At 38.0% G+C, this 21,748-nt stretch overlaps 1 protein-coding gene across 4 annotated transcripts in view; it reads right to left on the minus strand.

Moving 5' to 3' along the window:
* Positions 1-21,748, minus strand: part of ARL15 (ARF like GTPase 15) — a 231,022-nt gene that overhangs the window by 199,540 nt on the left and 9,734 nt on the right. Inside the window, exons 2-4 of one of the 4 annotated variants that reach the window (XM_074570156.1) lie at positions 20,211-20,226; positions 18,241-18,331; positions 17,561-17,617 (exon numbers count right to left, since the gene is read on the minus strand). The exons of 2 other annotated variants lie outside the window; for them this stretch is intronic. In XM_074570156.1, the coding sequence (XP_074426257.1) occupies positions 17,561-17,614 (54 nt within the window). In that variant the 5' untranslated portion in view covers positions 17,615-17,617; positions 18,241-18,331; positions 20,211-20,226. The remainder of the gene's footprint in view (positions 1-17,560; positions 17,618-18,240; positions 18,332-20,210; positions 20,227-21,748) is intronic. One more of the 4 variants, XM_074570155.1, reaches the window with a different exon arrangement.

Here is a 21,748-nt window from a genome sequence, read left to right on the forward strand (position 1 = left end):
CCAGTACTTTATCACTTTCTTTATCAAACATTCTGAATATTTTACGAAGTGTTAGGAAAAATCATCACAATTTTTTAAGAACAATACATTTTAAAAACACCAACAAAAAAAACCCAAACACATTAATACTAATATTAACATAAAGAAATTACAGCACCTTGGAACAAGAGTTTTTAATTTTTTTTTAATTTTTTTTTTAATGGTATGAATTCATCTTCAGCATTGTCCGGAAACTAATGAAAGAACTATTTCTAAAAGGAAACTACTTTTCTCAAAATACCAGAAGCCATGTGTGAGAAAACTCCAACAAAATAAGTTTGTATTGAATTATTATTTATATCTACATCCTGTTTAGCCATTTAGGAAAAAAAGTTTAGTTCATGTTTTGTAGACCCCTTTGTGTAAAGCTTTAAAAAGACTTCTGCTAGAAGAGGGAGAGGCCCCGGTACTTATATCCTCCAATTCACCCTGTGTGGCAATTCAGATCCTTCAACCTGGATTTCCCCAACAAAAATAAAGCCATCCTTATCGTTTCCTCATGAAACAGTTGGTTTTAAGATTTAAACAAAGAAATATTAAGGGGGATGCTGAACTATAGAAAAAATAGTCATGATATTGTTTATAGGTCTATGTAACTTCATGAAAATATTTTGACTGAGCCCAAAAACAAGTTTTGCCAGAGGAAGCTATGTTCATCAAGCTATAGCTCTGCACAAGTGTTTTTCTACAGCTTTCCACATGTTCCTAAAACTCATAAACTTTGAAAGAGGTAAGACTAGGCAGAGAGACTGCCTAAGGACCCTCTTCTGACTTAATTATAGCAGCACTGCACTGAAATGTAACTGAGGTTTGCTTGCACTTTGGACGCCTACTTGAAGTGGCAGGCTACCTCAAGAAGTTACGGCTTACATTCAGCTGATCCTCACTTCAAGCTAGTTATGGATGGACAGCGCACCCTCTCACACTGTCTTCAAAGTATGTTCCAGCATACACATGCATGGTCTCTCGACTAGGTATTAGGTCTTTTAGAGCCAGAAACAAACTTAATTACTCAAGTAGGTCTTCAGTCTTTAATGAAAATACATGCTTTCCCTTTACGCACACATTTCTGAAAGCACGTGCAGTGGGGTTCCTTGTCAAAGATGAAATAGAGAGAGTACAGCCAAAACAGAGCAGGAGATGGAAAGCACAAGTGGAACCCCATCATGCACACAAAGAGCCACAGCCACATTGACATAAATTTACCGCCACAGAAATTAACCAGCAGTACTGCAGATTTACCCATTTTTCCTGAAACTTGAGGATATAGACTATTAAAGGTGACCACTTTTATTTCATACCACATTCTGAGAACCCTGGATAAGGAGCCAAAATGAGTTCAAAGCATCTTTACAGCACAGAAGGTACTCCAGATACAGACAGATCATCAGATATAAAACTAGCATAGGACCTCTTTGGCCCCATACATACTTGCTTTTAATTTCATTTATTAGTATTGTTGGCTGACCAAGTACAAGGTCATGCACTAGAATAACCCTATTCTTTGCCACAAGAATTATGATTTAAAGTACAACTTATATATTTCTGTAAGAGAACACCAAAACAAGCCTCGTCTTCCAGGGAAGGGGGCGGGGGGGGAGAGGGGAAGAAAAGTACTAGTTCCAAAAAACACACCGCGCTAAACCAAACCTCAAGGACGCTGAATCACAACTGTGAAGTCCTCACCACACAGAGAGCATTTCTTCAAATTATCTCACTGTTATGATCACTGTAAAATGTATTCAATTTTATTAAACCACCATTCTGAAGTACGCATTTTGCTTTCAGGCTTTTTGAAAAAAAACTTGTATGATGCTGAGTTCTAAAAACGTAACATTTTATTTCACATTTACAGAGGTACTTCTAAGATAAAAATTGCACTAGCCATCTGCTCAAATTATTAGATAATCATCTAACGTGACACCACACAAAAATGAGTTTTCATTCATGTGGTTTTCATTTTTCTGGGTTTCCTTTTACCCTATTTTGAGCATTCATTCCACACTTCCACCATGGGGAGAGGCGGAGGGGGGAAGTATTTTTTTTTTTCTCCCTAAACAACTTGCTGCTTCTTCTCTTTAGTCTTGAACTTCATTCCACATCTGGTTGTTTGTTGGAATCTGTTTTAAACAAGGGTATTAACATGAACATTCCTGCAAAATGCAGCACTAAGACATTAATTCCATCATATAAAACAGTTTGGAACTGCTGCTCAGAGACTGTATACAGACATTTCAAAGTCAGGAGATTCTAAAACCAGCTGCACAGTCTCTTCTCTATTAAACACACTGAACGAGCTGAATTTGACATAGCTCAGCTTTGCCATTTTGACAGTGACAGCACCAAAATTATGTTCTTTGGTGAGTACTGCTGTTTGCCCCTTCAGCTCACAGGGGCAACCATGAAACTGTCCTCCAAGAAAAATTACTACACTTTTCATAGATTTTTAAATTCTATTCATTCTAATTCAAACACGGTTGGTAAGCAGCACCACAACATTAAACTACAACTTAAGAGAAAACATAGAAAACTAATAACAATTTTGTAATCTAATGTTAACATAACATTAAGTTATGAAAGATAGGAAGAACTATCTGAAGAACAAGTAACATTTGGAGCATGACTTCTAAAATTAATGCAATATTTGTCATTGGAAAACCACTTATATTTGCATATACCCATGATAACAGAATCATAGAGTGGTTAGAGTTGGAAGGGACCTTAAAGATCATTCAGTTCCAACCACCTTTGGTAGGACACCTCCCACTAAACCAGGCTGCTCAAAACCCCATCCATCCTGGCCTTGAACATCTCCAGGGATGGGACATCCACAGCTTCCCTGGGCAACCTGTTCCACTGCCTCACCACCCTCATAGCAAAGAATTCCTTCCTAATATCTAATCTAAATCTACCCTCTTTCAGTTTGAAACCATTACCCCTCATCCTATCACTACACTCCCTCATAAAGAGTCCCTCCCCATCCCTCCTGTAGGCTCCCTTTAGGTACTGGAAGGCTGCTGTAAGGTCTTCACAGAGCCTTCTCTTCTCCAGGCTGAACAACCCCAACTCTCTCAGCCTGTCTTCACAGGAGAGGTGCTCCAGCCCTCTGATCATCTTCATGGTCCTCCGCTGGACACATTCCAACAGGTCCATGTCCAACAGATCCATGTCCTTCTTGTGCTGAGGGCTTCAGAGCTGGATGCAGTACTCCAGGTGGGGTCTCACCAGAGCAGAGTAGAGGGGCAGAATCGCCTCCCTCGACCTGCTGCCCATAGTTCTTTTGATGCAGCCCAGGATGCGGTTGGCTTTCTGGGCTGCTGGTGCACATTGCCTGCTCATGTTGAGCTTCTCATCCACCAACACCCCAAGCCCTTCTCCTCAAGGCTGCTCTCAAGCCATTCTCTGCCCAGCCTGCGTTTGTGCTCGGGACTGCCTCAACCCACAAGCAGTACCTTGCACTTCCCCATGTTGAATTTCCTGAGGTTCGCATGGGCCCACCTCTCAACCCTGTCCAGGTCCCTCTGCATGGCATCCCTCCCCTCCAGCACATCAGATGCTCCACACAACTTGGTGTCATTGGCAAACCTGCTGAGGGTACACTCAATCCCAGTGTCCATGTCAACAAAGATGTTAAAAAGCACTGGTCCCGGTACCGACCCCTGAGGAATGCCACTTACGCATTGAGCCACTGACTGCAACCCTTTGAGTGTGACCATCCAGCCAATTCCATATCCACAGAGTGGTCCCTCCATCAAAACCATGTCTCTGCAATTTAGAGACAAGGATGTTGTGTGGGACAGTGTCAAATGCTTTGCACAAGATCAGGTAGATGACAACAGTTCTCTTCCCTTATCCACCAATGCTGTAACGCTGTCAAAGAAGGCCACCAAATTTGTCACGAACAATTTGCCCTCAGTGAAGCCATGCTGGCTGTCACTAATTGCCTCCTTATTTTCCATGTGCCTTAGCATGGTTTCCAGGAGGATCTGCTCCATGATCGTGCTGGGCACAGAGGTGATACTGACCAGCCTGTAGTTCCCCAGATCTTCCTTTTTTCCCTTTTTTAAAAGCGGGGGTTATGTTTCTCCTTTTCCAGTCAGCCACAACTTCTCAAATGTGATGGATAGTGGCTTAGCAACTTCATCTGCCTGTTCCCTCAGGACCTGCGGATGTATCTCATCAGGTCCCATGCACTTGCGGACCTTCTGGTTCCTTAGATGGTCTCAAACCTGATCTTCTCCTACAGTCGGTGGTTCCTCATTCTCCTAGTCCCTGCCTTTGCCTTCTACAACTCGGGCATTATGGCTTGAGCCCTTGCTGGTGAAGACCAAGGCAAAAAAAAGTCATTGAGCACCTCAGCCTTCTCCATGTCCTGAGTGACCAGGATTCCTGTTTCCTTTTGGAGAGGGCCCACATTTTCCCTAGTTTTCCTTTTATCACTGACATACCCATAGAAGCTTTTCTTGTTGCCCTTGACATCCCGGGCCAGATTTAACTATATCTGATGTGTAGCTGAAAATTTACTTATCACAGTCAGAACCTGCACATGACATCAACTACACAGTTTCCAACAAGATCAACGAAAAGATGCTTAACTTATAAGTATCCCAGAGCTGTCTCTTTCACACTTGTTAAAATTCCCTTTTTATTCTCTGCTCTAACTCTCTGGTTTATCTAACAACCTTTTTGACTGCCTTCTTTCAACTTTATTAGAGAACAATACAGCATTACTGAAAGCTGAGGCCAAGCACAATTTGGAATTTTGAGGGCAATCTAACTCAACTTATCCTTCAAAATATGCAGCTACTTGTTCTTCAAGAAAAATCTGTCTCTTGAAAATATTCATGTTTTCACAATATTTTTTGTCATTCTGATCATGATGTCAGTTTCTTGGTGCACATTCTATGAAATAGACATTATACTTCATTTATTACACAAACATGAAACAGCTGGACAAGATACAGAATTTATTACAAATGATGTATATAGATTAATACAAACAAATTAATAATTCTTTCAACTGGAACGTGGATTTCTAAAAGCTATGAGAAACTACTTCAGCAAGTTCCTTTTGGACAAACTCCAAAGCAAACAAATGGGACAGAAGAGAAACTTTCTAAGGCAGATTAGTCTAAACAGAAACTTGTAAGTAACAATAAGTAGAGAAGTGGACATGTTAAATGGTTTGAAATCTGTACTTTCTTTACTGCATCAAATGCAGCAAGGCAATAAACCATTTAATCCATTTTATATGAAGCAAGAAATATATGAACAAATACCAGTTGTTTAGATTTACAGTTTACTCACCATAACCATATTAATTCTTATGCATAAAAAAATTAATTAACTTCACCCTCTCTAATTTAAGCAACAAAACACACTGTCACTGAAAACCCTACAGGCCTTGCCTCTTCCAAAAGCTTAACGAAACAGGAAATAGTTTTATTAGACTATAAATCCAACCAGGTAGTTTGTCCTCAATGAACTGACAAGAGTCCTAGTGCTAAGAGCTGGCCATGCCTTTAGTGGCACGCAAGCACAATGCGAACCAGACTTACAATCTGTTCAAATTTACCAGGTTTTAGCTGTATAAAGAATCAGCATTACATTCCATAAAAATCACATGTATTGACTCAACCCTATAAACAGATTTCCAGGTTTTAAATAGCAACTTCCTTATAGTTAGATCAGAAATAGAATGAGTTCTCTCTGTATAAAAAAAAAAGGCAAACAGCTGTGCTGAAGTCAATTGGTCTGTAAGTAGTACAAGAAGTTAAGGCCTGAAGTCTAATTTCATAGTGATTCAAGTTCCCTGTTAACCAAATACCATTAAACAATGGAAGCATTTACAATGCTTTTTCGTTCAAAGTATACTAGTCTTCAGGGGTGAGAATCCTGTCACTATAAAAATCGGATCTTCCCAACTGCTACAGAAGAGGTGCTGAGTCACAACTGGTAAGTCTTAAGAAATAGGAAGGAAAAAAAGTTGAATCTGTTTCGTGGTTTCACCAACTGTTCTAGGAACATCCAGGTATGTTTATGTTGTTTTTATGGTCCAATAAAATCAAGTGCTAACTTTGGTGAAGCTTATCTTCTAAGAGTCTTTCCAGGTATCCTTGACAGAAGAGTGCCTACCCAGTGAATCATCCTCATCAAGCAATTTAATACGTTCAGCATGAAAATACTATGCTGCTTCTGACATCTGTTTTATTGAAGTAAATAAGGCAAAAGAACAAAGGGGAGCTACATAGCAGCACTTCTGAATTGTAACCTGACACACTAATAACTCCTCACTCTGGTTCTAACTCTGAAGTTCTGTACAGAATGACCCATCTGTTAATTTACAGAAAGCTGAAAAGTATGTGACAACCAGTCTTCAAACAACAAAGCAACAGACTTTTCTCTCTGTTTGCTGTGTGTAAGACAAAGAAGAGCTTAAACTGTAGCAAGAGAAATTAGCGGGAGATTTAGGTTAGATCTTAGAAAAACAGTGTGTAGAAAAGTATGGCTAGTCAAGCTCAGTAACAGATTGACAAAGGAGATTATGGAATCTGCTGGGGTCTTTTAGAGAACCAGTCTGGTCAGAGCTGGTTTGACCGTAACTCATACCGCTTCTGAGCCAGGGAGGAATTAGATGACTCTCACTCCTTTCAGTCCTATTTGTTATGGTTTCATATGAACATGAAAAACAGAATCATTTGTGCATCAAAGCAGACTCTCTGTTTCTGAGGCTTCTTGTACTTTACCAATGTGTGCCATGAAATTTTGCTTCAGCAACACATTAATCCATTAATTCATCTGTATATAAAGCACTTCTCTCGATTAAGCCCATCTTTAAAAAGGAGGCATTTCAACCTTGACAAACCCAAAACAGCCATTGAAAAGACCTGTATAGAAAGACCTTCTTTGGTATCCCAAATAACTCTTGCAAAGCTCCACCAAGATCAAAGCTTGCTCTTCAAATAAGGAATCTGTTTTCAGTACAAAACAGACATAACCATCAGAAAGTAACTGAAGTCAGTTTAAGAGCTAAGGAATACAACAGTGCCCAGTGCCTAAACAGCAACACAAAGACGTGCAATAGCTCAACATACTCAGAATATAATAGTAAAAATTTATGTACAACTTTTATAAATACATAAAAGTTTTGGCACACCATTTGCTATTCACTCTCTCTTTTCAGTTCTCTACTGAATACTTTTTCCTTATTAAAAGATCTTCCACGCAGCAGCTGTAAGCAGGCAATACATGTGCTCCAATAGAACACAAGTTTTTTTTAACAAAAATATTCTAGCAGTGAAGGAAACGGGATCAAACATATAAAATCCTGAACCTTGGTGACATACCATATCTCAATTAGATCTATGGGAAAAAAATGGCTAGTTAATTAGAACCGGATGCTAAGAGAAAAAAAGATGTCAGCTTACCTAGCGCACCTAACTCACTTAAAGAAACCTTGAAAAGAAAGCTTGAAAGAGGTCAGAAAGGGGACAGAGGAGTCACAACATGAAACCAAATGGAATTCTTTGCAATGTTATTGAAGAAATAGAGCAAATTACTAACATCTTCCTTCCTCAGGAAAGAGCTTCCTACATTATGGAATTTTAAAAGGGAAAATCCCTAACTCACACAAAACAAGCCTGTCATTTCTCACTCTTGTGCTAGAATTCACAAAGTTGCAATCACAGTGTATTTTTTCTAGTTTCAACTGTAAAAAGAGCAGAAGGTTAATGTCAGAATTGAAATGCCCAGACGCAATCGCAGAAGGCACTGGGATTCGGAACCACACGCTTTTGCCTAGAACTTGCTGTGGAATATTAGTAAATCGTTTGCATTTTACATCTCAGTTTACCCTGATGAAAAAACTAATTAGCTTGTGTCTCATCAGGAAGTTTGAAAGTTGAGCCACTAGCTGCAAGATTCAGGAATACAAGCAGATAGAATAATAAAACCATCATGAAGAAGAATTTCACAGGTGTTTCTAAACACATTCAGATTTTGTACTTACTAAGAGCTCTATTAATATTCTCCATCTGAAGCTGGTTTACTATCCGCTAGACTATTATTATAGGGTGAGAGCTTATATAAGATTAATTCACATTACATTACAGGCTCAGCAGAACACACAGCTAAAACCTCGATTTCTTAATTGTGGTTTTCTTGCTCATTATCTGATAGTCCTAGAGCCTCACATTTCCCCTGTCTCAGCGTAGCTCGTTCCACAGCAACTTTTTTTTTTTAACATACATTTTGACCTTTTTATTCATGAGGTATTTGGATTTACAGCTCCCTTTTATGATCCCCATGTTACTCCTGCCTGCAAGGCTGAGGTCCAGTATTTGGGGTTCTCATGCTACTGTAGCCTCTGCTTTTTAATCTGGTGTGCATTTCCACACTTGATCCCTTTCAGAGTCACCTTATCGTTCAAAGTCAAGTGAGAAGTTACAGTGAAAAGCAGTTCAGAAACCAGCTCTTGAAACCAAGAGTTACTTCCCTCTTAACATCCCACAACATGAACCAACCTGCTCTTGTGAGCCTCTCTCTAAGTAGATTCTCTTCCATAGCCAATAAATTCAAGCAGAGGAAAACCAACACGTAATTCTTATAAAGAGCAAGGCAAAAGCATCTGAAACATAAACCTTGATGTCAATAATCAAAAGTCTGTGTCAAGTTTTACTCTACAGGCTCATTTCACTTTCCCTTCATGATTCCGGGATCTTTTGACTACACAGATTCAACTTCACAACAAATCCCACCTTGTTTTCCACATGCAGACAAAAAGTGTACATGACACAGAACTTGCACGGTTTTCATGCACACTGCTGTGTTTGATACATTCCCTATCTGCCTGTATTCTGCTTGTCACAGCGCACACTACGCTAGGAATCGAACCGAGTATCAGTCTCTGTTAGGCCTCCAGGTACGACCCTATGCAGATGGGGTATTACTTAAGAGTATATCGTCCAGAGAAATGCACTGCAACGTCTTCTGTGTAATTCAGGATGACAACAAAACAAGTAAGCGGATCTTCAAGAGAACACTAAGGCAACACAGGCCTGGCTAAGAAACAAAATCTCCTATGTTTTGGAAATGCATGCAGCTTTAGAATCAGGGAACAAATAATCATTGTAAATCGAAGTGAGTGTTGTCCGACTACACTAGAGTGTGAACAGTGTTTAAAAAAGACATTATTAATGGAATTTGAGGGAAAGAGATCCTAGCGTACAATTCACCTCAAAGTGTTTCATCTGCACATACACCTTTCCACCACCACCACTCACCCCAACAAACTGGAGAAGTTAAAACACTATGTTAAAACAGGAGGATACTAATAAAACAACACTAAGAAACAAGTCTGCAGTGCAAGGGAAGTGAGTTGTACAGAATAAAAAGCATTATTTTTGTCAGTGGCAAGAAGTCTGATCTCACAGAGAAGTCCAGGATGAAGCAGAATGATATCAGAGGTGAAGAAAACAAACGTGACACGTAAGGGACAATTGAACAGGATGGAAGTGTAGAAACTATGTAAAGTAATGAATAGCTGAACTGTGGGATGAAAGAGAAAAGACAGTGGCAAACATTAGCAGATTACATTGAGGTAATTCCATAAGCAGATGAACAAAAAAAAACTTAAACATGCAGAACCACACCACCTGGCTGATGTTCAGGAGTTTTGAGGAGACGAGAGGGAGTTATGCTTGTTTCCCAAACCAGGTGACTAACACACTGCCACAGAATGGTCAGAGATCAATAGTATTTGGCTTCAACCTAGTATTTGGCTAGCTAGAACTGCTGCAAATAAAACCACCTCTGTGCAGTCTCGCAGCTCTTCTGCCATGTCAGTTTATCTCAAAGAGGACATACAGATGTATTTCATACAACTCTGAGGAAGGCCTGTGCACTGCACTACATGTTTCTCTTCAAGAAGAAGCAAACATACTGAAAGTGTACAGGAGTACTGCACCTCAAAGAGCAGGAAGATGAGGAAAAAGGGTAGGTCACATTTCGGCCTGAGATGCAACATTTAATAAAATAACTGCACAAGAAATTATTTGCGTTTGAGTGCTCTTAAAGAGGATATCTAAAGAGTTGAGTGAAACAAGGTGGGTCTAGTGCTTTAATGGGTAGTATTAAACACAGCTAAGAAATTGAAGTTGCAGGTTTGGGAAGCCTTAGAACAAATACTGCCGCAAAGGGAGGTAAAGGAGATTTGCCTATGTTCACATAGACAATTGTGACAATACCAGAAACAGAATTTTAAAGTCTTGGTTACAACACGCCATGTGTAAGTAACTTCTGGTTTCCAGGACACAAGACATCCTGGACATCACTTCTCACATCTTACCAATTCCTAAAAGTCTATTGCCCAAAATGGCATTTGAGATACTAATATACTTAATTGCTCAAAATCTATCTTTTGAAGTATAATTATGTATATTTAGACACACTTATACCAGTGGAACCATTGTATGAAGTTACAGTACTCATTAAACACTTAATTTTCTATTCTTCAACAACATAATACCCAGCAATATAAACCTATTAAAAACCCTATATAATTTTGTACTATATAAATCCTTGCCAATAAAAATGAAGTGGCACTTTTCAAAGGTCTTCATATTACAGAATATAAACAGGTTCAAGATTTGTGTGAAATATAATCAAGCTGATCAAAATACAAATATTGCAATAGAAGGCTGACCTAAAAATGACTATTTACTTTAAAAGGTTTAAAAGGATCTAAAGGATGCCATAGAACAGCCTTCCTAAAAGCATTTATGTCTTTAATTACACATGGACACAATTTAAAAGAATTTTGAAGATGTCAGACTATAATTATACAGAACATGCAGCAGCAAGAAATTGAGCAGGCCACTTAAAAAAAAAAACAACTTAAAACACCTGAGCAAACATTTTCAACTTTATGGTGAGGAGAAACATTAAAAACACCAAGGACAGATGCATACTAATGGAGGGAACTAGAAGGGACTTTTCACAGAAAAAAAAGCTACCTCACAACAGATGAAATTTGGTGGCATTCGATGCACTTCCGTTATTTATTTTTTTTACCTACTATACACTTGTATGACCTCTTCCCTTAAAAGATACTATTCTTGAACAAATGCAGGATGTCTTCAGAAAATAGAGTTGAACTATTTACAGTAGTAATCATAATAGTAACATATCACTGATGCCTTCAGGATACAATGCAAACATATTCATAGGGAAAAGCAATATTTTATCAGCCTAAGGAAAACAGACAAGCTTTTGAGCTCATAGTATCAAAACAAGTCTAAAACCTAATGAACAAACTGATCCCACTTCTGCTGTAACACGACATCTTGTGAAAAAGGTAGTTATCATGCAAGAAACATAATTTGTAATACATTGTAGTTGCCTAGCTGCAGTTAAAAACAAATACAGACCAACCAAAAACAATCTACAATTCATTACCCATAAGCAACACCACTTTTGGGAGGAGTGTAACATCAGAACAATACATAAGACTAAAAGACTATGAATGGTATATATTACTGATACTCTCTATTTCCACTTGCAAGTTACCTGTTAGATTTTCATTTATGCAACTGTACAAAATAGAGGATGTGATTGGACACACACACACAGAGCAGTGCGTGCAACTTTTAGCATAGTCATAGGGCATTCTTTCACCACAATTTAGAACTGCCCCAGCAGACTCTAGAACACTTGCAAATTAACTTGCTTTTTTGCAAACTTCATGGCTATGCACAGGCTCAACCTCTGGACTACAGAATGTGAAAGAAAAAATTCACTTTCACTGTAGAGCCATTTCTAGTCTTTTTGCCCACTCAATAATTCAAATGATATAGCTATCTGCTGGATTTGTACACTTGATATTTAGTAATTCAACATGTCCCACTGCTATCTTTCTGAGACCACAGTCACAGGGCAGCTCAAATTTCAAACGTGATATTTTTCATAGGAGACTGTCAGGATTTTTAATACCTTGGCTTCTCAATGTACTTGCAATTTACATTCTAAATCTATCATTCATTTAAGAGAATTATTTTTTCTTTTTATAATTAAAGAGGCTACTTTGAAAACTGTACCAAAAAAAAGGATGCTCAGCAGGGGCCAGAAGGAAAATTCCACACTCACACAATTGCCCTGTGTATCACTGGAGCCTACGGGAGCAGTTTATCTTTCATGCGGACCAGCCACTGAAGGCAAAACATGACATTTTGCCAGTATATTGCATGACTGTTTTCTGGAAAGACAGCAATGCTGAAGATCAAGAATCCTGACTTCCAAAGAGAAGATGCAAAACAGAGTTTATGTACTGGACAACTAATCACGTAGCTTTGATAAATACAAACTAAACGGCAACTTGTATGAACAGAAAGATTTGAGACTCTTGTAATGAGGATCTGAGGCTTTTTTCCTAGTCCTCCCTAAAGTTAATGGTCCGTGGAACAACACTGCTGTTTTCTAGAGCATGAACGGCTTGTGGACAGCAGAGACTAGTCAGGACAAACACAACCCAAGTTCATAATGTCCCTAGTTCAGGACAAAGCTCTTTGCAGCCTGCAAATCTGTCAAACAGACATTTAATTCTGACAAAAATTAACAGGCTAATTTGGCAAACCATAGTGAAACAAATTACTAGTTGTCAGATGTTGTCAAAGGACTGTAAGTACAGTGTGTATCAGTGAACAGCTCAGGGAAGTAATGCTGTCACAGCAGCATTGGTTGGACCAAGCTGCTGAGCTCTTTGAGCAGGTAAGGTGAGCTCTGGCCACAAGGAGAGGCTGCTCAGCAATTCAAGTACAGTTTACTTTAATCAATGAACAGTGTGGAGAGAAAGGGCAGAGAATTGTATTCTGATCCTCACTCCTGGCCCAGCCTTGATGATTTCCCACTTCACCTGTCTTTACCTTCCCCATTTGAAAAAAGAAAAAAAAAGTCACAATTTTTTCTTTACTTAGAACAGTAGAAGGGAAAGTCTCATAGCTCATAGCAAAAAAAAATCCATAGTATAGCCAACATTCTTACACACAGAACACCACATGCATCAGCACATTCTGCCTCTCTTTCTCCTATTTATGTTGGTAGCAACGTGCACCACAACCACCATGGTTCAAGCAGCTTGACTACAGATTTGCAAGAACAAAGTGGACATACTCTATCAAATGCAAGTCACTGACAAGACTGGTGATAGCAAGCACCTTTTATTTAAGGCTGGAAGTTGAAAACATTTATACCTTTCCTTTCCAGTAGTCTACCCACAGAATATCAACAGTGACCGTGAATGGAATTGTCCACATTTCCCAAAGGGTAGCACATAAAAGGATTTTTTTCCTGCTGCCCTTTTGTGCCTTTGTTTTGCTGCTCATGTCAAGGACACAACAGGGAAAGGGAGGAGTAGACAGGATATGCTATATGAGCTCTATTATTACTTTAACTTTGCATTTTCCAATGGGAAACCACGTCAGGGAGGAGAAGAGTCTCACAGGAAGCTTTCCATACTGTAAATCACAGGCTGAAAGTCACACACTGTCACAGTCCTGAACCTTTCCAAACATGCTCCCGTTATTACCTCCTATTCCCTGACTGCCTTTAGTTACCACCTCAGTTGGTTTCTCTTGTCTTAAAAGCTTCCTCTCCACTACTTCATGAATAAGTGTTACTTCTGTTTTGTTCAAGCATCAGACGAATTCCTTAGCTCACCAGCTGTTTCCAGTCAAACCATTTCAAGACATGAATTTATCATTATAAACAAAGACAAATGTAAATTAATCCAAAGTAAACCAGATAACTAAAAGCACATCTGCATCATTTACTATATTTACTGTATATAAACTATAGTAAGCACAGCTGTATAAATGCATCATTTATTTCCACATCTCACTGTGCAAATTCAAACCAAGAGGCTACTAATACCGAAATATCCATTACTCATCATTTTCAGGAACAAGATGCCAACATTGATGCAATGCTGCTAGAGTGTATCACTTTTGCCATATGCAGCATCTGAAAAGCAGAAAGCTCTACAAAGGGCTTATTTTTTTTAAATTAGTGTTTTCTTATTGTTAATCTATGGATGCCATATTCTGCAATAAAGGAAAACTGTTACTTTCTAATTTCCTGAAAAGGGAAAATACTGTTTTCCAGTATTTTTCTTTCTAATGCATACCAGCAAAGGACACACGTCCACTAAGTCTCCTTAGTTTGCCTGCATGCTTCTCACCACTGCAGAGGCTTCTGTCCTTGTTCTGTTATCCAAAACGAGTTATACAAAAAGTACTTTTTGCTTATTCCTGGAGTCAAATTTAGGGGATAGGGACAGGAAAGAATACCTTATTACCCCTGTTCAAAAAGGCATACTATTATGTGCAAACAGTTGAGACGAAAAAAAAAAGTCTCAAAGCCTAGTACAGTGTATCAGAGAAGTTTACAGAGAAAATGTGCAGGCATATAATCATGCACCCTGTTTCTGAGGTAGAGTCCTAAATATCGATAAAGATGGCAAACGTCCCATCACAAAAACTGTCTTATAAGACAACAAATTTTGGATTATTTTTCCTCGAAAGTTCATGTAGTTCGAAATCTCTATCATTATTTTATTAGAATTTTTACCTGGTTAAGAAAATCAAATCGGAAACAGAAAGGAATACAATGATAAGCTTTGCTACAAGCTGTCATATGCTTATAATCTCCACAGCCATGCAGATTCAAGAAGTAATTTATCTGCCTGTTCCCACACTTCCAACTGATACTTCTGATTGAGACACTAGTATGGTGGCAGAAGCAGAAACATTTGTCTGAAAAGACTGGTACTAGCTGCATAAAACATACAGAGGAAATGGATTTTTATTTTGGTTGGGTGGTTGCTTGATTGCTTTTTTAATCCCAAAAGTTTCATTTATGTTTTCATTTTAGGACACATATCTTACAGCTTCAGGTCTTTATGAATATCTACACAGTTGTTACATTAACCGCCTCCGCTTTTCTACTCCCACCTTCAAGGGTATACACTTCTAAGTAAAGCTCATGTGGTTTAATCCCCCCAAATGGGCATCACATATCTTTCTGCACTCTTGCAAAGATCTATGTTTTTCCTAGCTCAAGACAATGAAGCTTTATCCTCTTAGTCATGGTAGCTGAAGGCAGCACAGGGTCTTTCACCATGAATAACTATATAAACCCTTCCTCCACCTCATAATCTGTACAGGCCTGAAAAACAGGAAACCTATTTAAAGGAGTAGTACAGCTGAAGTAATGGGTGCTCAAGAGTGTTACTGATAAGGAGCTTGATAAGACACTAACAGTTGAAATGTCTGTAGTCCAAAGGACTAAGAGACTTTGCAAGATACTTCCAGCACTGTATAACAAGGACCTGCAGAACAGGAAGTGTCCAAATAATACACTACAAACTGAACACATGGTGCTGGTAAGGACTGGCATTTCAGCAACTGTTCAGCTTTTGGATAAAAATCAAATAATAAAAAAATAAAATCTATTAAATCTGCAAAACAGCATGCAGTAGAAAGCACACAATACAAGATATAAGGAGTTCATTAAATGGGAAGTATGAATTGGAGTTTTGTCGTTTGCTTCTTGACATCAGTAGGGAGCACCATACTTGGTAGCTGCCAGGCTGCTCGCATACCTGAGCAACAAACCCAGTGACGGCATGACATGGCTGAGCATGAGCAGGGCATGATGAGGAGGGAGGAACTACCACACTTTGTTCTGCATAGCTCTCACTTCAGCAGGCCTCTGCCTTTATTCTGACAACAAAGCTGTCCAAACCCACTCTCCAGCCAGATCACCTCAAACTCACCTTTTCAATGACTGGCATTTCTACATAAGCAAGCACTCTCAGCACCTAGCATTTTCCTAAAGAAACTATTTTAGCCTTCATGCACTCTATGTGGGATGCACGTCCTCCCTCTACACTCTGGCCATAACAGTGCATCTGGACGCTCTGAAGTCTACTCATCATCCTCCTCACTTTCCTCCCTTAAATACTAGCAGTTGATGAAATCAGTTCCTCTCAGCATTTTCATAAATGAAGCTAGCTCTTTATAGTCTGCAATTTAAAAAGGTTGATGAAATTAAATACTATGCTGCTCAAAAGGTCTCAATGAGATATCAGTTATCCAACTATCACTGTAATTGCAGCCACCACAACTTAACAGTGCACTGCAGTATATACCCCACACTTAGCTACTTTAAACTAAAACAGAACCAATTATTGTCAGGGGGTGTATTTTGCTATACGTTATCCTGCTTATACCAAATTCTGCAGCACACATGCACTTGGACATCCTCTCAAATTAATTTGGCCAGCTTACTATAGCCTTCTAAAGAGCTGGCAGATGGTTTGCATACCTTGCAGCCATTAAAACCTCATACTGTAACCTCCTCTGATCCTCCAAGATAAGCATATGCTTATCACATAGGAATCTGGAGAGCAAAAGGCTTCCTGGGGAACTTAAATACCTCAGGAAAATATGCCTTTGACTTTGCAAGTAGCAGTTTCCTCCGTGAGGATTTTGTCCATATTGCCCAAATCTGTTATTTTCTACTCTTTGGAAAATAGTCTTTTAGATGCTGAAAACAGAATTCATGAAATGGGAAAAAAAACTCAAGCAGATATTAAATCCTACCTGGAACGAAATTTTAAGAATAAAAGCAAATGTTGAGCTTTGTCATTCTGCCCTCAAGTAAGACTCTGTGGTGGTACATAGCCCTCATCACAGTTGTTCAAAAGTCATCTACACTGTGACTGTACAGCCTAATAAAACAGGAAGCAGTAAGTGCCAAGCTCCCTCCTGAAAAGTATTAACAGTAGCAGCAGCATTCATACTCCAAAAGCTCCAGGATTTGAAGCATGATTTGAGCAACAGTGTCTTATACATTGTGTAAGCAGAGCTTACACAATGAATTTCTGCGAAACACCCCATTCATCTAACTGTTCTCATCATTAATTGGAACAACTGGGAGCAGCAAAAAAAAACGTTAGCATATTTGGGACATATGTTTGAAGTTCACATTTCTTTTATATAACTTAATTAAAGTTGGGGAAGTTTAACTTACCAGCATTTGGAAAATATTAAGGCACTCCAGACAACGCTTACAACAACATGTGCACTTAGCTAACATGTTTTAATGTACAACATTATTCAAACATCATGGATATTTAAAGCAAATGTATACAAATCCTTCAGCAATTACATTAGGCCAGAATTCTCAGCAACTGATACACATGATTTTTACATTTTCTTACACCTTAAGAGGTTAGCTAAGTTTTGCTTCCCCTTCTTAAGGGGAAGAATACTTTTTCTGTCCTGTTATTAGTATATCTTTGACAGGATAAACCCATGCTGTAGTCTGTTTATGTAAACTAATATGACAAATCCCTTTTGATAAATGCATTACTTAATCCCAATCCCAAAAAACTACATAACTTCTTTTCACTCAAATGGCATTAACACTAATAAAAATTATTTATTTAGTTAGAACATTGCCTTACCGTGTAAATGCCAATTCTACAAACAGCAAATGACAGCTGGATACATTCAGACATAGTCTAAAGAAATTAAAATAAACACATTACCAAGAATGCTATTTATTAATAATTAGTTTTCTTCCTATCTCTCCCCTCTCCCCTGAAATAAACACCTGATGGTACACTACTTTGTCTTTCTTCTGTAAGGCTGTATTAAACAAGCTGAGAAAAGTGCTATATAAATTTAGATTATGCAGATACTTACTACCTTTCATACAGAAGCAGCTGCCAACACCATTACACTGCTAATTCAGTATTTCATTATAGGCCTCAAATTACCTAATGCTCCCCAAAATGACTGTACATAACATTAACATTTTGCAGGCAAGCTTTCATTCCCATTTAATTTTATCTACTCTGGTTTAAAAACAACCTGCAAGAGACATTTTAATAGAGTAAGGCGCTTTTTGACATCTTAGTAGACTGTAAAGAGCTTCCATGCTTAAATATTGTAGTTCTTCTCTCCTTGTATCATCAAATTCTCTTCCTCTATATACCAAAATAATGCATATAATTTAATGTTCACACATTTCTGAAGTCATAATCCCTTAGTTTTCTGAGATTTTCACATTCAAAATTGAACTCTCTATTGTTTTATTTGACCTGCTCTTACAGCTGCGAATAATCATATTAAAAGTTTTTACCCTCAACTTGCTCAACTTCCAATCTGTTGTGACACCACAATTCTATGTCTTCTGCAGTCACCCAGAGAAGCTGAGGATGGACTATGAATTTCTGATGAAACAGATGAAAAACATCTTCTTTAAATAGCATAAAGAAACCGCAAAATAAATGCAACTCCCAACACCAAAATAAAACCTATTGTACATTTGACAGTTTTTATATACAGTCAGGTACAATAAACCAGGCTTACTATGATTTATTCAGAAGACTAATTGAGGAATTACTTTAAATAAGGTATCTGAGAAGTCACTGTAGGCAAAAATTAAAGCAATCAAGTGGAACATTTTTACTATATGTTTTAACAAGTTCACACATCGTCTGCATGTATTTTAAGATGTTCAAGATGAAGTGCTGAATACTACAGACTTCAAGCAGTATCAGTGAAAAGTTCTTTTTTTCCCCTCCAGCCTCTGCTTCTTAACCTCTCCCCCCAAAAAACCTGCAATTGGATTACGCATTTAATTAGAATTGTGATTCAAAAAATTAAAAGAACAGCTGTTGTGAATTATGAGTAATAAAAAAATGCGTAGCAACAGTTTTCTTTTGCTGTAACTGTTAAATTTAAATTTTACACAAAGAGTAATTCACTGAACGGTCTGAAAGTCAAAAAAGCACAGCACAAAAACCTGAAAGCAAACCTCAACAGCATGTTTAATTTTGTTTTCTTACTGCAATCTAGAATATTATTACTACAAGGAAATGCTGCTTCAAAGCACTATTTAAATTGCCAGGATATTTTTTCTTTTCTTTTTTTTTGACCTAGCTTTCAGAACAAACATCCAATTCTACAACTTGTGCTCTGAGTTTCCACAGAAAAAAAGTCACAGAAAAATAGGAACAGAACTGACTTTGAGAAATCCTATGTTACACAAAATGGTGGGGTTGGATTATAAACCATACTCATACCCCTCCTGACAGTATTTGCAGACCTTGTTCCAAAGGTTCCAGGGATGGATAACTTCCCCAAGCAATTTAGTCCAGTGCTTCATTACCATCCCTACTAGAAAGTTTCCTAATGTTTAACCTGAGTATGCTGCGATTTAAGCCCATACTTAAACACAAGGTGATACATACAGTGATTTGTATTTTCAGTATTGTATTTGCAGTGACAAATTCTATGCTGATGGAAAACCCAACTTTGTATATAAAGTAAAAGATTATTTCAGGTTGCAAGGGAAGTAAACATGCAGCAGCAGCAAACCATTATAGTTTTTCAATGTATATAGTTTGCTTTTATTCTAGACAAGCACAGGTTATAAACTGTTTTCCTTTTTTCATTTTCATTCAGTACTTTGAGGCTGTACATTCTTGGGAGAACTAAGCCGCAGTTCAAATTCCCCAACGAGGACCTGCAAGACCCTTGCTTCAGTAGAATAAAGCAAGCTACAGCTCTGTTACCTTACTCATCTGTTGCTGGGTTTGGTGCTGTTAATGTTTTGAAATCAACAAGCTATTACAAGACATGAATTCTAACACGATCTCCCCTTTCTAGTGTCACATAGAGTACCAGTGAATGTTCCCCTATGCATTTCCCAATGAAATATTAAGCTAATCCTTTCACCATGCCTGCAAGATAATGCTTAAGATCTGCAGTCCGTAGTGTTAAAGCTCATTAACTCCAGTGCTGTTATTAGCTGCTCTTATATTCACCCTTACTCGCCCCCCCCCAATTTACATTCCCCATGATATTTCAGTTTAATCACTGAAAAAGGGTCAGGAATTGATTTAAATAATTAGATGTTTAGTGATACTGTCCTACAGACTATCACTCTGACCACTGAATCACAATATATGTGATAATCTGCTGCCACAATGGGGAATTTATTCTTGATACTTGTAATCTTTCATTACTTTGGTTTTGCAACTCATTTCAGACCATACAACTGGGCAACAAAACAATTGTTGGAGAATTTGCATTTAATTTACTTACAGTTTATTGTTGCTTTCTGAAACGATTTTACATGGTAAGCATGAAAGTAAAAGAAAAAAAATAATGTAAAAATATACCTACAAATATTAGAAAAGAAAGATACCTTGTTTGACACAATTCTACAAAGACTTATTCTTAACAGAAGTCATTTAACATGTCTAAAGTGAGAAATAGAGTCCTCAGATCAAATATATCAAACAACATAAGCATACATCTCTGCCAATCCGCACCCTTCTGCTTAGGCAAAGTATCATCTCACAAACATCTCACAAATTTCCTCGGATGGAAACTAAATTCATGGCTAACATACATCTTTGCCCAAAACTTTGTTATTTTAATCATATGTTGTAAAAAAGTGAGTGTTCATAATGACTTAGAATGATATCTGTCTTGCAGCTGTGCAACTTCTCATTCACAACAAGCACTTATTCTGTCCATTTTTTCAAGCATTCAGCTACAAGTAAAAATATCAGTATAAAATAATTTCAGTATTTAGTGTTTAAAACAAAAACTCATACAGCTCTGATATAGGCAAACATTAATCTGCAACTGCACAAATTCATTGGTTTAATATCTATATCTTCAGCAAATATTAAATGAAATTCCTACCCATAACATTTACAAAAGAGCAAATTTTGAAGAGATTATTTACAGCATGTTTTGCAAGTGATCACTTCAAAGCTGCAATCACTGAGTTGAAAGCACTAGTCTCAAGAACCTCGGGCAAAAGAGGAGGAGGGATCCTAATCACCTTCTCAGAAAAAGCTGCACACCTGACAGAACTGCAGGAGCTGCTATCCTCAATTGGGCCAACCAACAGAAATACTCACCTTGACCTCAGCTTTCTTTGCCATAATTGTAAATACATCGCAGCACTAAGTATAGTTCCAAGTCCACAAAACCAGAAAGGATTTTTATGAGAATAAGTTCTTGTTGGTTTTTTTTTCTGGTGATGTGTTTCATTAGTAAAATAAAGATTAAGATGCCCTCCTACTCATTTATAAAGTGCTCCACCCCAGTAATCACTCGGTATTACTGGACCTTCCAGGCAAAACCTTTTCTGCCTCCATTCTTAGGCACATCTTTTTCAGTGCATAAGAAATGTGGAAATAAGAAACACAAGTGTAAACAATACGCAGATTTGAAGGTACCTATATGTATGGAGCCTGAAAAAAATTCTCAGTGCTTATGTGTTTTAAAGAACCTGTAGGTACCCAAAAGCACACACAACCATGCTACAGTACAAGTGGGAGGAACTTTGACCAGAACTGCTGTTTGCTAAGCTTATGTCCTGAACTCCAAGTAACAAAAAGGTTCCTCTCTTTCCACAGAAGATGTCACAGCCCTCTAGCACATTCCATTAATAACTTTTCTAATTGAAATACCCCAAATTCTTTTTTAATACAGTTCTCAGGGATAAAAGACACACAAAATATTTTCATATTCTCCTTTAATGCTGAATAATTAGAATTTTAAAATACCAACCTTCCTGTACATAACCATTAGGAAATAAATCTGAGTTTAGAGACTAGAAGAAA

Source organism: Larus michahellis, chromosome Z (assembly GCF_964199755.1).
Source record: "Larus michahellis chromosome Z, bLarMic1.1, whole genome shotgun sequence".
Taxonomy (NCBI): Eukaryota; Metazoa; Chordata; class Aves; order Charadriiformes; family Laridae; genus Larus; species Larus michahellis.